The sequence below is a fragment of the Centruroides sculpturatus genome, unplaced genomic scaffold (assembly GCF_000671375.1).
Source record: "Centruroides sculpturatus isolate CEXI.00-Female unplaced genomic scaffold, Cexi_2.0 scaffold1467, whole genome shotgun sequence".
Taxonomy (NCBI): domain Eukaryota; kingdom Metazoa; phylum Arthropoda; class Arachnida; order Scorpiones; family Buthidae; genus Centruroides; species Centruroides sculpturatus.
Window position 1 is genome coordinate 167,081 of NW_019385654.1, and position 14,845 is coordinate 181,925.

The 14,845-nt window shown below is 33.9% G+C and overlaps 1 protein-coding gene across 2 annotated transcripts in view; it reads right to left on the reverse strand.

Moving 5' to 3' along the window:
- Positions 1-1,397: 1,397 nt before the first annotated feature.
- The window catches only part of LOC111640900 (protein AMN1 homolog), a 22,537-nt gene continuing 9,089 nt past the window's right edge, over positions 1,398-14,845 (reverse strand). The window contains exons 2-3 of one of the 2 annotated variants that reach the window (XM_023386993.1): positions 12,148-12,227; positions 1,398-3,222 (exon numbers count right to left, since the gene is read on the reverse strand). In XM_023386993.1, the coding sequence (XP_023242761.1) occupies positions 2,397-3,206 (810 nt within the window). In that variant the 5' untranslated portion in view covers positions 3,207-3,222; positions 12,148-12,227 and the 3' untranslated portion in view covers positions 1,398-2,396. Of the gene's footprint in view, positions 3,223-5,846; positions 5,927-12,147; positions 12,228-14,845 lie in introns of those variants that run through there. The other variant, XM_023386991.1, reaches the window with a different exon arrangement.

Consider the following 14,845-nt stretch of genomic DNA (forward strand, 5'->3'; position numbering starts at 1 on the left):
ACTGAGAAATCTGGAATTTAAACTGCCTTTGTAGAGCCCAAACTGACTAATGCTCGGCACCGCCTGCATTTGATCCCGGATCCCCCAAAGCCGTAAGCTGGTGCATGTCTGTTAAAGGTTGTTTTTTTGCTGAATATTGTGTGCTGATACTGTAATGTCCTGTACAATGTCACAGAGGGTGTTTGAAGTGGGAGCCAGCAACTTTGTTATGCAATGTATGTTCTTTGATAATATTCTGCCAAACTCTTTGGAAGATACCTGGAAGTTCTCTAATGTGTATAGCTGCTGCTATTATTTGTCCAAGATCTGACTGCACTGCAGTTTTGAACAGAGCAAAACTTTTCAGTGGCCCTCTACAGCACACATGATACATTTCTGATATGCATACATACGTGTGTGTGTGTGTGTGTGTGTGCGCGCGCGCGCACACGATTCCAACAATAAAAATTTGCTTGTGAATGTACTGTTGCTCCTCAGTTTGAATATGATACAAACTTCAAACAAATGATAAAAATGCCAACAAGGGGGGTACACTGGTTCAATGTTGATGGGATGGTCTAAAAATTTAACTGCTATGCATAGGCTGACCATTCTCTCTTAGCCAAAATAGCAATGGCTAAGAGAAAATGCATAGGCTGACCAATCTGGGATGATCTACCAATCAAGGAAATTGCCTTCTGGGAGGTCTTTCAAGGGAAACTAAACTGGCCCCTATTTAAGCACTATTACAGAAAACCTGGAAAATTTCACAAGCTAGCTCGTTGGTCCAAGCACAAACCCAACAGAATGACCAATATTTAGGGATTACATTCGCTCAGTCATTGGTGCAATATGGCCGTAGGATGTAGAAGGATGCACAGATGGATTCTACATGGAAAATTTTTTGCAGCAATCTTGACCGGGATTCGATCCTTCAGGGACTGCTTAGTCGTCTGTTTTTCCCATACATTGAAATCCAGCCAATGTATATAACAGCTTGCATAAACATTTTAGCAGCTCAGAATATACAAGTAAGGACAAAACCTGTACTTTACTAATAAAAAGGTAATAGGATCTCTAGATCATTTTAAGGGAAAAATGAAAAATTTCTCTTAAAAAATTAAAAACTATTAAAACTAATTTTCTTTTTTCCTTTAAATATTCCCTTTTAGGAAATTAAAACCACCAAACAGTTAATACAGTAGAGCGTCGATTTTCCGAATCAATTGGGGACTGGGGTTGTTCGTATAACTGATATTTCGGATAACCGATTTATGTACGAAAAAATAGTTTAACGTATCCGATGTCGAAATTTTTCTCCGTTGCGTGTCGCTTCGCGTTGAATTTTCGTCGATGTTAAGCCTAACAAAGACTATTGTATTGTTAAAAATTATTTTTTTATTTTGTACAAACAAAATAAATATATTGAAAAATATAAAAACAACAAAAAATTATACTTCAGATGTTAATTTAGTATCAAAAACGTAAAATATTTGAGTAGCCCGAGACATAGGCAAAGATTGAAGCTCCACAGCACTGGCGAAAATTTAAGTTTGCCGACTGGAAATCTTTCGGATGATTGACTTTCGGAAAATCGACGCTCTACTGTATAATTTTAGAAATGGTCTCAGATAAAGTCAAAAAAGGAGAATGTAATAAAAATAAAAACAATGTATACGTTCTTCACTGAATTTGTAAAAACTTTTAACTTGAAAAGTATCTATTTTAAAGAGGAACATAACCTGTCCGAAATGCATATTTAATAAAATAGAATAGCAAAAAAGTCTCATGATGTTTAAGTAAAAATATTTCCCAAAAGATGTGGTAAGTCCTCAGACTAGAAGCCAATGTAAAAACTTGACCATTAAATTTCAAAACTAATATCTAATTTGTTCTTGAAAGCTTCACCATATTGCTAAAGCTGGAACATGACATACAGAGGCAATTATAATAAGTTTACAGTGTGGATTCAAAGTGCCAAACTTACCTTTACCAAAGAGAAACTACCAAGGAAAAATTTGACTCTTATTTCAGATGCCACAATTTGTTACGGAATCCACCACTGGTTTAGAATGGTTCCTTTCATACAAGGATACAATTATAGTAACAATGATTTAATGATTGATGTTGCTCTCTCCAAATTACTTCCATGTTAGAATTGTCATGTTAAAATGTCTATTGTCTTGATTAAACAGTACCTATCAAGATAGGTACTGTTTAATCATGTAAATAATCCTGGGACAAATATATTTATGCAAAAAGATATCACTAAAATATGTGTCTTGTGGGAAGTAAAGAAATACAAACAATTATGAAAAATAATTTTATTAAGTTGAATCAATTTTTTTTTAAAATTGATAAGAAAATCTTACACGAGCACAGTTCTATGTACAGTACATACATTAGGTACAGTTGGTTCAACTGATTGTCCACGAAATCTGTTTCCTGAAGCGCCTCTGCTCGTTCAAGAACAATTCTATTTCCGGATCGGAATCCATCTCTCCATCGCTCTCAAAATAGATTACCGGATATTCATCAAATGTAAATATACTTAAATTGGAACAGTTTACTGCCACATGTTTGACTGCATTACTTGTTAGGAAACAACAGTTCTTCATGCAGATTTCCTTCAGTTTGTCTTTACAGGCACCGCTTACCAGCAACCTCACCCCTTCATCGTGAACCATGGTGTTGGAGAAGTTGATGAATTCCAAATTGTGGGCAAACATCCCAAGTGCCTCTAGTGACCTATTAGTCAGATTGATGCAATTACTGATGTCCAGACATGCGAGATTGGGGCAAGAAACTGCTAGTGTGTTCACCGCGTCGTCAGCAATGTTGACGCAGTGACTGAGGCACACTTCTCTCAGTTTGCGGCAAGAGTCAAACAGAGTGGCAAAGGCAGTGGAGCTGATGTTCTCTCTAGGATCTACAGAATCCAAGTTGAGCATTTGTAACTCCTCGCACTCTGCTAACTGTAACAGTCCATAATCTGTGATTTCACACTCCATTAAGTTAGCCACTTTCACTTTCTTGTGTATTACTGCTTCAATATTTTTATCTGTTACCTTTCCCCTGACACTCATCATGGAAAAAAGAACATCCTTGATCCGAATGGGGAGCAATTTCACGACATCCCAATCATCAGTTCTATGTAAGAATTCTACAAAGGCATTAATGGAACACTCGAACAGAGAGAGAGCCTCGTAGCTCTGCACTTGCGACATGTTTTCTATTTAGAACCTGAATTTAAAAAGAAATTTAAACTATAAAATTTTATCATGTTTTTAAAACAATTTATCAATTTAAACTGCTTTAAGACACCAAAAAATTTAGGCTTGCTATGTTCTTTAAAATTATACAGGTAACTTTGATACTCTTTTGCAGATTTCCAATATACAAATTCTTGATATGAGAAATTACAGTATGTAATTTGTAAGATAATGTATAAATGTGATATTTCAAGCTATTTGACAAAAATAAAATTTTTAATGAATTTTTAAAAATTATGACTGCATCCTGGAGAGGACTCACTGACGTATATTGTGATGACCCACCCAGTCCTGAACGTCTTTCATAGAAATATCTTACCCTTTGCAAACTGGATAGCAAAAACACAGAGGACTTCTAAATATATTTATGAAGTTTATATTGTATATTGATATTGACAAAGTTGTAAATATATTCACAACATTTACCGTATTTTGACAAGTATAAGATGCACCCCTATTTTGAGACAGAAAATTTAGAAAAAACTTTTTTAATGGGAGATTGCATTTTATTCGCTTTTTATTCAAGAATGTGACGGATGCATTTTATTCATTTTTTTTATTAAAAAGATGCATTTTATTAGTTTTTTATTCAAGAATATGACGGATGGGTGAATCGACACCTTTATTAAACTGAAATAATGGTCATTTCTTAATGTAAACTCAGAGGTCACGCAATGACAGTCGACAGAACATGGCGGCGATGACTCGTGTGTCGCTATTCTGATAATCTAGGTACTCTAGCCATTCGGTTGAGGGACCATGTGCTTAACGGATCACTGCACAGGTTAGTCCCTAGAGTGGACCACTACTGTAAATAATTTCACTGTAAAAATGGTTACCTGTCGAGTATAAGACGCACCATGATTTTGAGCCCCAAAAAGTAGTAAAAAAAGTGCGACTTATACTCGTCAAAATACGGTACATCCAAGAAGAAGGCAATTAGATACATTGTAGGCAATCAAAGGTTTTCTTGAAGATGTGAAAACTTCATTTTGCAATATACATAACATGTTTCTTATTCCACTAAACTCCCCCTACTAAATATCTGATGACACACCTGGTAAGACAACAAAAACAAAGGCATAACTTTTAGAAAGGTATACAAGCTTAAAGTATTACACTGACACTTTTACAGTTTTTGGCTTTTTGATATTGCTCATCCTATACCTGAATGTAGGCAACACATAGCATAATTAATAAATAATACTGTATATAATTATAAAAAAAGCATTATTAAAAAATGCAATAAAAATTTATTATAAAAAATGCATTATACTAACTTGTAAGAGTGAGGTATTAATAGGCTACAAAGTGTAGTTAATGACAAGAAAAAAAAAATACAAAATACTGTCAATAGTCAGTATGTTCAACTAGAATATTGAAAAGAACTTTTGCGCTTTTAGACAAAGGCTATGTATTTACTGTGTGTAGTCAAAATTAAAACTGTAAAAAGCACTAAAATACTGTATGATGTACTTGTATCAAATAAGTCACTCTACTCATACTCCATAAAATATAAATTAGAAAGCATCCTATAAACTTGCTTATACAGTAGAGCATCGATTATCTGAATCAATTGGGGACTGGGGTTGTTTGGAAAATCAATTTTTCGGATAACCGATTATGTATGAAAAAATATATTAACCTATCCCGTGTTGAAATTCGTTCTTTTCTTTCTTTCAGTAGATGGTGGTTCTTATGGAGTCTTATGGCTGTACACCTTTACTCCGAGTCTTGTGGGTGATTGCCATGTGACCGAAGAGTCAGCCTTATAGAATGGCCTAATCGTGTGCAAGGAAAGAATGTCTTCCAGGAGGACTTTTATGGAAAACTGGCCACTATTCAGGTGTCTTCGACATGGAGAAAACCCAGAAAATTCCATGCTACCAGCCCGTCCAAGCGAGGTGTGAACCCACAACTGAACTCCCAGTGTTCAGGTTCTAGTCCACTCAAGTGTGGGGATGAAGACTACTCAGCCACTGGTGGGCCAGGAATTTGTTCAAATCCTGGCATGTCCTTAAGTGCCCTCTCATAGTTGCGCCAGTGCTGCCAGCTAAAACACACACACCAACAAAAATAATATTGGAGTAGCCCAAGACAGCCAAAGATTGCAGCACCACAGCACTAGTGAAAATTTAAATTTGCTGATTGGAAAGCTTTCTGTTAATTGATGTTTCGGTTGATCGATGCTCTACTGTACTAGTAACTTCATAATCATTTTCATCAAAACGTCTGATACTAATCAGAGTGTATTCCCTGATTTTCTTTCGGTTTTTTTTCTTATTGGGTCATTCAGAAATTGTAAATTTCAAATCTGGTCATTTTTTATTATCGGCATTTCACTGAGGTTCACAACAATTAAACAGCATTTCATTAATATCTAAATACGTAAAAAAGCAATTTTAAGCAACATAAACACAGTATGGCAGATGAAACAGGAAGCAATGTATCCATAAGCCCAAAACTAGCACCACATATTGACTTTGAAAAGTGAAAACCCTATACTTTGTAACACAAAGAAAATTTTTTTTTGTGATGATTCCATTTGGAGGCTATTTAGTGAATTCTATAGAAGAAATTCAAAATCATGCTTACTCTTATTTTCAAAAAAGTGTTGACATCGTCAATTTTCTAAACACTGAATCAATGTCCCACAGATATAAAAGAAAAAGTCTCTGCAAATAGAAAAAGCAATTTATATTGTTAAATAAATCCAAAATCACAATAAAGTTCAAATTATGAAATAAATGTATTTAATAAGTAATCTTATGAATATGTTATAAAATATTTAACCATACATTCAGATAGTATTGAAGTGCTGAGATTGTGACAAAGTTGGCCCTTCTTTTGGCATCAAAATCACCAATATTTTTTCCTACTTCTTACCAGTATTAAATTGCACTTTGTTTATTCAGACTTCTATATTAAAACTGTACCTAATCATCAGTTTATAAAACATCTGTGGCAGCCGATATGTGAACTTCTCATTGCCACCAGAGGGCAAATGTAGACAGATATAAAAAAGCCAATTCGAACATGTGCCCAGCACCTTCTTACACTGTGATTCCTCATAGAGTGATCACAACTGTGAACTCTGAACTTTTTGTTAGCAAACAACACCACACACCTAAACAAAACTTGTTTTAATTTATTGTTGTTCTAATCCTTTTGTAATTATTAATAACTGGCAAATAAGCCCGGCGTCGCTCAGGCAAAAAGTAANCCTAGATCGGTAAAATAGGCGAATTTCCTCCTACAACTTCAGTTGTTGTTCGAGATATAGTTAAGGCTTTAACAAAGTTCGAGCGAATACATAATTAGCAAAAAAAGTTGAATTAAAGTGATTAAACAAAAATTATTACAAATATCGTAAATAACAGTTCACAAATGCATATATAGAGATATTTTTTGGAGGGGGAAAATGGTCTTCACAATTTGAAATGGATCCAACACACAGTGCTCGAACGCTCGTGTAAACGCGCGCCATCTATCGTAGGATAAATGTACTTCGCGAGAGGATATTAAAAAACTTTCCAAAGTTTCATGGCAATCATACTATGCCACAAACCTTCGCTGGAGTATATTAAACAACTTCCCAAAGTTTCACGGCAATCGGATAAACAGTGTGGTAATGCATGAAGGACACACACACATACACATTCATTTTTATATATATAGATTACAAGGTCTTTGGGTATGTTTTATCGTATGCAATGGATGTGTATAGTTCATGGGCTATCACCCGTATGGAATAATACAAACATAATTTAGAAACACAATCATAGATAGTCGAAAAAGATATTTAATACACTTGGTGTGAAAGTGTTGATGGAATGTGTGGTCAAGGCTGTGTGTTCTAAATGTACTGAAGAGAGTCCCTTAATAGGACCGAAATGCATCTACAGTAATTAAATAAAGAGAAGTCATTAGCTAACAGCTGTGTGTTGGTCTACTGCTAAACTTAAAATTTATATTTTTCGTGCAGACTTACAGAGACCTTGTAATATTCAAAAATTATTACAAATATCGTAAATAACAAATGCATATATAGAGATATTTTTTGAAAGGGGGAAATGGTCTTCACAATTTGAAATGGATCAAACACACAGTGCTGGAATCTATCGTAGGATAAATGTACTTCGCGGGAGTGTATTAAAAAACTTTTCAAAGTTTCATGGCAATCGTACTATGCCACAAACCTTCGCTGGAGTATATTAAACAACTTCCCGAAGTTTCACGGCAATCGGATAAACGGTGTGGTAATGCATGAAGGACACACACACACATTCATTTTTATATATATAGATAGATGAGGAATCCCCAAAGTTTGTCCCACTATTTCAGAATCACCCTGTATATCTAAAATATAGGATATAAACACAATAATAGAAATAGTTCTATCAAAGATATATAATAATAGAATAAATAGTGAAAATGTTTAACTATGCAATTGAACATTGAATTTACTTTTTCTCTATGAAACACAATTAAGGAGGTGGTTCTTTATGGATTTTTAAGAACACAACAATCCAGCTTGCATGGTTAAATGAATCAATGGTCATATGGCATATGGCATAGTTTAGAATGCCTTTATAAATCCCCTTTAAAATGTTTAAAGAAAATTTGAACAAATAATAATTAAACACTAGAAAATATTTTAAATAATTTTCATACATGAATCCTATCTTTGAATAGGTGCATTTCTTTTTTTTCTTGACAAATGTCAACATTATATTGGCAAATATGCCATGAAAAGTCACACTATAATCATCCAGAGATATTATGTAATAAGTAAGTGATATATATAAATGTTTCTATCACACTTCAAATCTATATTGTCAATAATTTAAGTTTTGGCATTCATAATTCACTTTCCAAGTACAAAGTTCAAATTTAGCTGTGACATCATAATTTGTTTGAACTAAAACATCTCTGGCGAAAGACTAATAATAAACAAACTTGCAGTATAAGGTGTGTACACACAAAAAAAAGAAAAATTAAAGGAGCTAAAGTTTTTACACTTTTACATATTATCCAAAAAACTAACCTGCAGTCAGCAACTAATTGTTGTAGCTGTGTACCGCAATGAAATTAATATTTCTAGACAGTGTCTTATGTAAAGTATCAACAGTAGAAAAACATGCTTAGTTATTTTAGAAAAACTGAAAATTGAAATGACACCAAGGAAAAAACTATTGGGAATTCCATATAATTATGAATAGCAACAAAAGGAAGATGCATTAGGTGCAGTTCTCAATGGCCATTTGTCATTTTAGCAGGCAGATCAATATAGGGTGCCAAAATCAATCTTATACAGCAATTGTTTAGACAGACCCTCAGCATTGAAAATTTTAGATGGAAAACTAATGGCAGCAGCAATCTTTACTGCAGCATAATGTTGTTTAATAATGCATTAGGGGAAAAATGTTCATTTATATTTCTTCCTATCAAAGATATTTCTCATATGCACTTAAAATATAATCTTATTAAAACACATGAAAATAGAGGTATCTATACATTTCCTAATTTGTATTCTGTAACTTCTTTTTATGTGATATAATAAAAGATTTAAATAAGTTGTTTATTTTGGTGAATTTGTGTCTTGAAAATACCTACTGAATACCTACTAGTTACCTAGTAGGTGTTCAGTTATCTTCCTAATAATTTTTTTGGTTAAAATTTTTTCCATAAAGCTACACTACAAATTTATATGAATATCCTTTCAAAATATTATTAATATATCTCCATATAATGGGTTACATGAAACAGTGGCTTTCAAAATAAAAAAAGTATATGCAATAATTTTTCCATAAATTTTTCCCCTAGCAAAAATTTTTTTTACTACAGGCTTCAATTTCCATTGTTAACTTTCATGTCAATATTACAGTAAAGTATAACTGAAAAGTATTAAAAAATTCATTTCATGTAGCTCCATTCTATAGTACTTACATTCAAGAATTACTAAACATCAAATGTATTTCTAGCAAGTTGAGAAAATATGTGAGAAAATACTCAGTACGCTCCGCATACCGAGTATTTTCTCACATATTTTCCACATATTTTGTAAGTGAGAGCAAGTATTAGACAGACAGTGATATTATGTAAATCTTACTGATGTGCTGGCATTATAATATTTTATGATTATTCATTCTTAAAAATTTGAGAGGTATCAATGGAATCCAGGAGTTTATAAAGTTCCTGTGAGACGAAAGATTGTGCAACAATCTAGAATATATAGGCTTTACATTGTACTCGCTCAAAGTTAGAATAGCAGAACACAAGTATGCTATTAATAAAAAGAACAACACTGCCTTGGCCACTTATGCGTCTGATAACGATATACACACCCTATTCAACGAGATGACTATAATCAAAACATCTAGTCATCCTGAATAAATAAAAACCCTCGAGGCCATAGAAATATTTAAATTGGAAAACAAAGGCCATTGAAGTAGATCAATGCCTGTTGCATGCTTGGAAAACACTACATGTACTGTACATAGGAACAATGATGATACAAGCACATAGAGGGATTGCATCATCATAAATAATATTCAAGATAAAAATAATCATTAAAAATCAATGTATTTTTTATACATATTCTTGTAATTTTCCTGTAGTTACATTGATACTTAGCTATATTTTGTATTTTATGGGTTCAAAAGATTCGTTATTTTCAAAGTTTTATTAACATTCCAAAAAAGCGTTCCATTTTTAAAGTAGACCCGAAGAAGATCTTGTCTTTATAGTTTAACAATACTGAAAATAAAAAAAAAGACTAAGTGGATTTATGCTTTCATTGAGATGTATCTTTTTTTCAGAAAAACTGGCAGAGATAGCATAGTTGTTTTTAGAGCCATTTAAATACAGTGAAACCTCACTATACGACCTTAATCCGTTCCCGATGTTTGGACTTATACCGAAATGGACATATACCAAACCAACCTTTCCCATAAGAAGTAATGTAAAAATGATTAATCTGTTCTCATGTAAAAAAAAAAATGGCTGGCTTTAAACATCTTGCTTTCCTGGCTAGTTCCTGCTTGATTTTTTGTGAGATCAGCGTGTATCTTTTTAGCTTTCTCGCAAATAATTGCTTCCGATACGCTGTCTCCAGCACTGTTTTTCAGTTATCCAAAGCAAAAGAAATTTCTTGACATGATCTAATGTCTTTGATCTCTGTTTAGAAATTGATTTAACCCCTTTCGCAACGTTAGCAGATTTAATAATGTCTTTATTTTTCGCGATTATCCATATTGTTGTTCTCAGAATATGGTAGGCAACAGTTAAAATCTCGAACACGCATGCCACCTTCGTATTTCTCAACAATCTCTTTTATCAGTTCCATTGTAATTCTAGTCATTTTTTTTAGTTTTCTGTCGCTTTTCATTTGCCTTTTTGCGATTCGTGATTAATAAAAATAATAAAATTTTACTTACGAATTAAAATCAGAAGAAATTTAACAAAGTTATAAACCGTTGCACCGCAAACGTCTANATAAATAATACTGTATATAATTATAAAAAAAGCATTATTAAAAAATGCAATAAAAATTTATTATAAAAAATGCATTATACTAACTTGTAAGAGTGAGGTATTAATAGGCTACAAAGTGTAGTTAATGACAAGAAAAAAAAAATACAAAATACTGTCAATAGTCAGTATGTTCAACTAGAATATTGAAAAGAACTTTTGCGCTTTTAGACAAAGGCTATGTATTTACTGTGTGTAGTCAAAATTAAAACTGTAAAAAGCACTAAAATACTGTATGATGTACTTGTATCAAATAAGTCACTCTACTCATACTCCATAAAATATAAATTAGAAAGCATCCTATAAACTTGCTTATACAGTAGAGCATCGATTATCTGAATCAATTGGGGACTGGGGTTGTTTGGAAAATCAATTTTTCGGATAACCGATTATGTATGAAAAAATATATTAACCTATCCCGTGTTGAAATTCGTTCTTTTCTTTCTTTCAGTAGATGGTGGTTCTTATGGAGTCTTATGGCTGTACACCTTTACTCCGAGTCTTGTGGGTGATTGCCATGTGACCGAAGAGTCAGCCTTATAGAATGGCCTAATCGTGTGCAAGGAAAGAATGTCTTCCAGGAGGACTTTTATGGAAAACTGGCCACTATTCAGGTGTCTTCGACATGGAGAAAACCCAGAAAATTCCATGCTACCAGCCCGTCCAAGCGAGGTGTGAACCCACAACTGAACTCCCAGTGTTCAGGTTCTAGTCCACTCAAGTGTGGGGATGAAGACTACTCAGCCACTGGTGGGCCAGGAATTTGTTCAAATCCTGGCATGTCCTTAAGTGCCCTCTCATAGTTGCGCCAGTGCTGCCAGCTAAAACACACACACCAACAAAAATAATATTGGAGTAGCCCAAGACAGCCAAAGATTGCAGCACCACAGCACTAGTGAAAATTTAAATTTGCTGATTGGAAAGCTTTCTGTTAATTGATGTTTCGGTTGATCGATGCTCTACTGTACTAGTAACTTCATAATCATTTTCATCAAAACGTCTGATACTAATCAGAGTGTATTCCCTGATTTTCTTTCGGTTTTTTTTCTTATTGGGTCATTCAGAAATTGTAAATTTCAAATCTGGTCATTTTTTATTATCGGCATTTCACTGAGGTTCACAACAATTAAACAGCATTTCATTAATATCTAAATACGTAAAAAAGCAATTTTAAGCAACATAAACACAGTATGGCAGATGAAACAGGAAGCAATGTATCCATAAGCCCAAAACTAGCACCACATATTGACTTTGAAAAGTGAAAACCCTATACTTTGTAACACAAAGAAAATTTTTTTTTGTGATGATTCCATTTGGAGGCTATTTAGTGAATTCTATAGAAGAAATTCAAAATCATGCTTACTCTTATTTTCAAAAAAGTGTTGACATCGTCAATTTTCTAAACACTGAATCAATGTCCCACAGATATAAAAGAAAAAGTCTCTGCAAATAGAAAAAGCAATTTATATTGTTAAATAAATCCAAAATCACAATAAAGTTCAAATTATGAAATAAATGTATTTAATAAGTAATCTTATGAATATGTTATAAAATATTTAACCATACATTCAGATAGTATTGAAGTGCTGAGATTGTGACAAAGTTGGCCCTTCTTTTGGCATCAAAATCACCAATATTTTTTCCTACTTCTTACCAGTATTAAATTGTACTTTGTTTATTCAGACTTCTATATTAAAACTGTACCTAATCATCAGTTTATAAAACATCTGTGGCAGCCGATATGTGAACTTCTCATTGCCACCAGAGGGCAAATGTAGACAGATATAAAAAAGCCAATTCGAACATGTGCCCAGCACCTTCTTACACTGTGATTCCTCATAGAGTGATCACAACTGTGAACTCTGAACTTTTTGTTAGCAAACAACACCACACACCTAAACAAAACTTGTTTTAATTTATTGTTGTTCTAATCCTTTTGTAATTATTAATAACTGGCAAATAAGCCCGGCGTCGCTCAGGCAAAAAGTAACGATAGTGAAGATTAAGGTTATTACATTATAGCCAATCTTAACCATTTTCACAGAATGCAAGAATTAGTCCCCGTTTCCAGAATAATTAGAGAATTTTTACATGGGTCTAAAAATATGTTTGATTTCCCACAAAAAACTGCATCTGCACCTGTAAATCTTGCACGCCGTTTTCTCTTAACACTTCCATTGTTAAGGAATACACTTCTTTCATCCCCCGTGGTACCCTACTAAAACACAGTCAAAAATGCAAAATCCCGCATATAAAATAGTACAATAGAAGCCGAGTTCTTCAGGGTAAGCCTTAATCCTCTCCCTCTCCCCTCTGGGGGGATTTCAAAAAATCCCTTCTTAGTGTGCATTCTTGCAACGACCCTAACTGTGTACCAAATTTCAACTTTCAACTCCTAACCGTTTGGGCTCTGCACTTATTATAATTATCAACCCATCTCGATTATATACATAGATTTATAAATTACAATACTAACAAATATTGTAAACCGCAACAACACAATTGTCATCATTTTATAAATCAAACATCTTATCTTTAATTAATTTAACAAACTGATAATGCTAATAATAAAGTTATGTATTAATTTCAGATATTCAGATAATTTCAGTATTTAGTCATTCATTGCTTGCACAAATTAAACTTCATAAATATTAAGAGAGGATTTGTTTTATATATTTATACATTTTCCTATATCACAATGCACACAATTTTTTTTGCAAAGCTCAACATCTAAACAAATACTGTATATAATTTATAAAGTGTGATTCTGAAATAGTGAGAAACTTCTGAGGATGATTCCTCAAAGGAAAATAAAGAAAAACAGTGAATAAACATATGCCCATAATGAGATGTTTTTGAGAAACCAAACATTTTACCATATGACAGGTGCAAGACAGATTTTATTGCATATTAACTCTTATATAGCACACTCAATTATATAGCTTCCTTCATAATTGTTCAAAATATCCTCCATGTGAGCATGGACTGTTGCATCCTTTTGAAGGTTGCAGGTCTCCCTAAATGGTGGTGTGGGCATTGAAAATGTGTTGAGCAGCATGTCTGCATTGTCAGAGTCTAGATCTTTGGGTGGCCCTTAGATAAAAATCCAATAAATTTAGATAGGAGGGAAGCATGGAAGCCATACCACTGTACTATTACCTGTCCACCTGTGCAGATACATATTGAGCCTGTGGATTTGTAAGGGGATTTCATAATTAATGTAAATCCGAAGGTTTCAAAATGTAAACATCCACAAGAAAAAAATCAAGAATCAGATCAGAAGTCAGTGGGAAAGTTGACACAGTTGTCAAGAATGCTTCGTCATCGTCAACATTTGACAATCATGTGACCTGTTCTCAAGACAAATGTATAAAAGCGTAAGCCACCGGAAATTCGAGGCGATCCAAAAAAAGTTATACTTGTTGAATGTGCCATCCTAGTCTCCCAGACCTCCACTAACTTAGATCACGGAGAAGACCCTGGTTGGAAGACACAACGGCTCTGAACTTCCATAGAGAATCCAATCATCACATACAGCATTTAATCAACATATAGAGGTATTTTGTAGCTATTGGGGAACTCTCTCTCTCAATGGAAATAGCATATCTGATTGTTCAGTCCCGTTGTAAATAGTCTACCTTGTAATAGTCATTTTAACCGCATTTAGTCTTTAAATATATTGATACAAGGTCTGTTCAAAAAGTATCGGACCTTCTTTTTTTCCGCGTAAACCAATGATGCGCGAGAGGCCTCCTTCGGTGGAGTTGTAGAAGGGACAGTCATGCACAACCCTGAATTTTTTCCCGCCTGCAGGAAGCGTCAATCGTTGGCAATCGACCTATGAGTGAGGTCATGTAGTGCGCTCTCGTCGGATTCCACTAAGCTGGAAAATGACTGAACAACGTGAGCAGCGATATTACATCAAATTTTGCCAAAAACCTTGGCGATACCCGAGTGTAAACCATTCGCAAGATTCAGCAGGCTTTCGGGGACGATCCTCGAGGCCAAAAAAAGCGCGGCAGGTCCGCAGCAATATCAAAGGTCATGTTGACAGTTTTTTC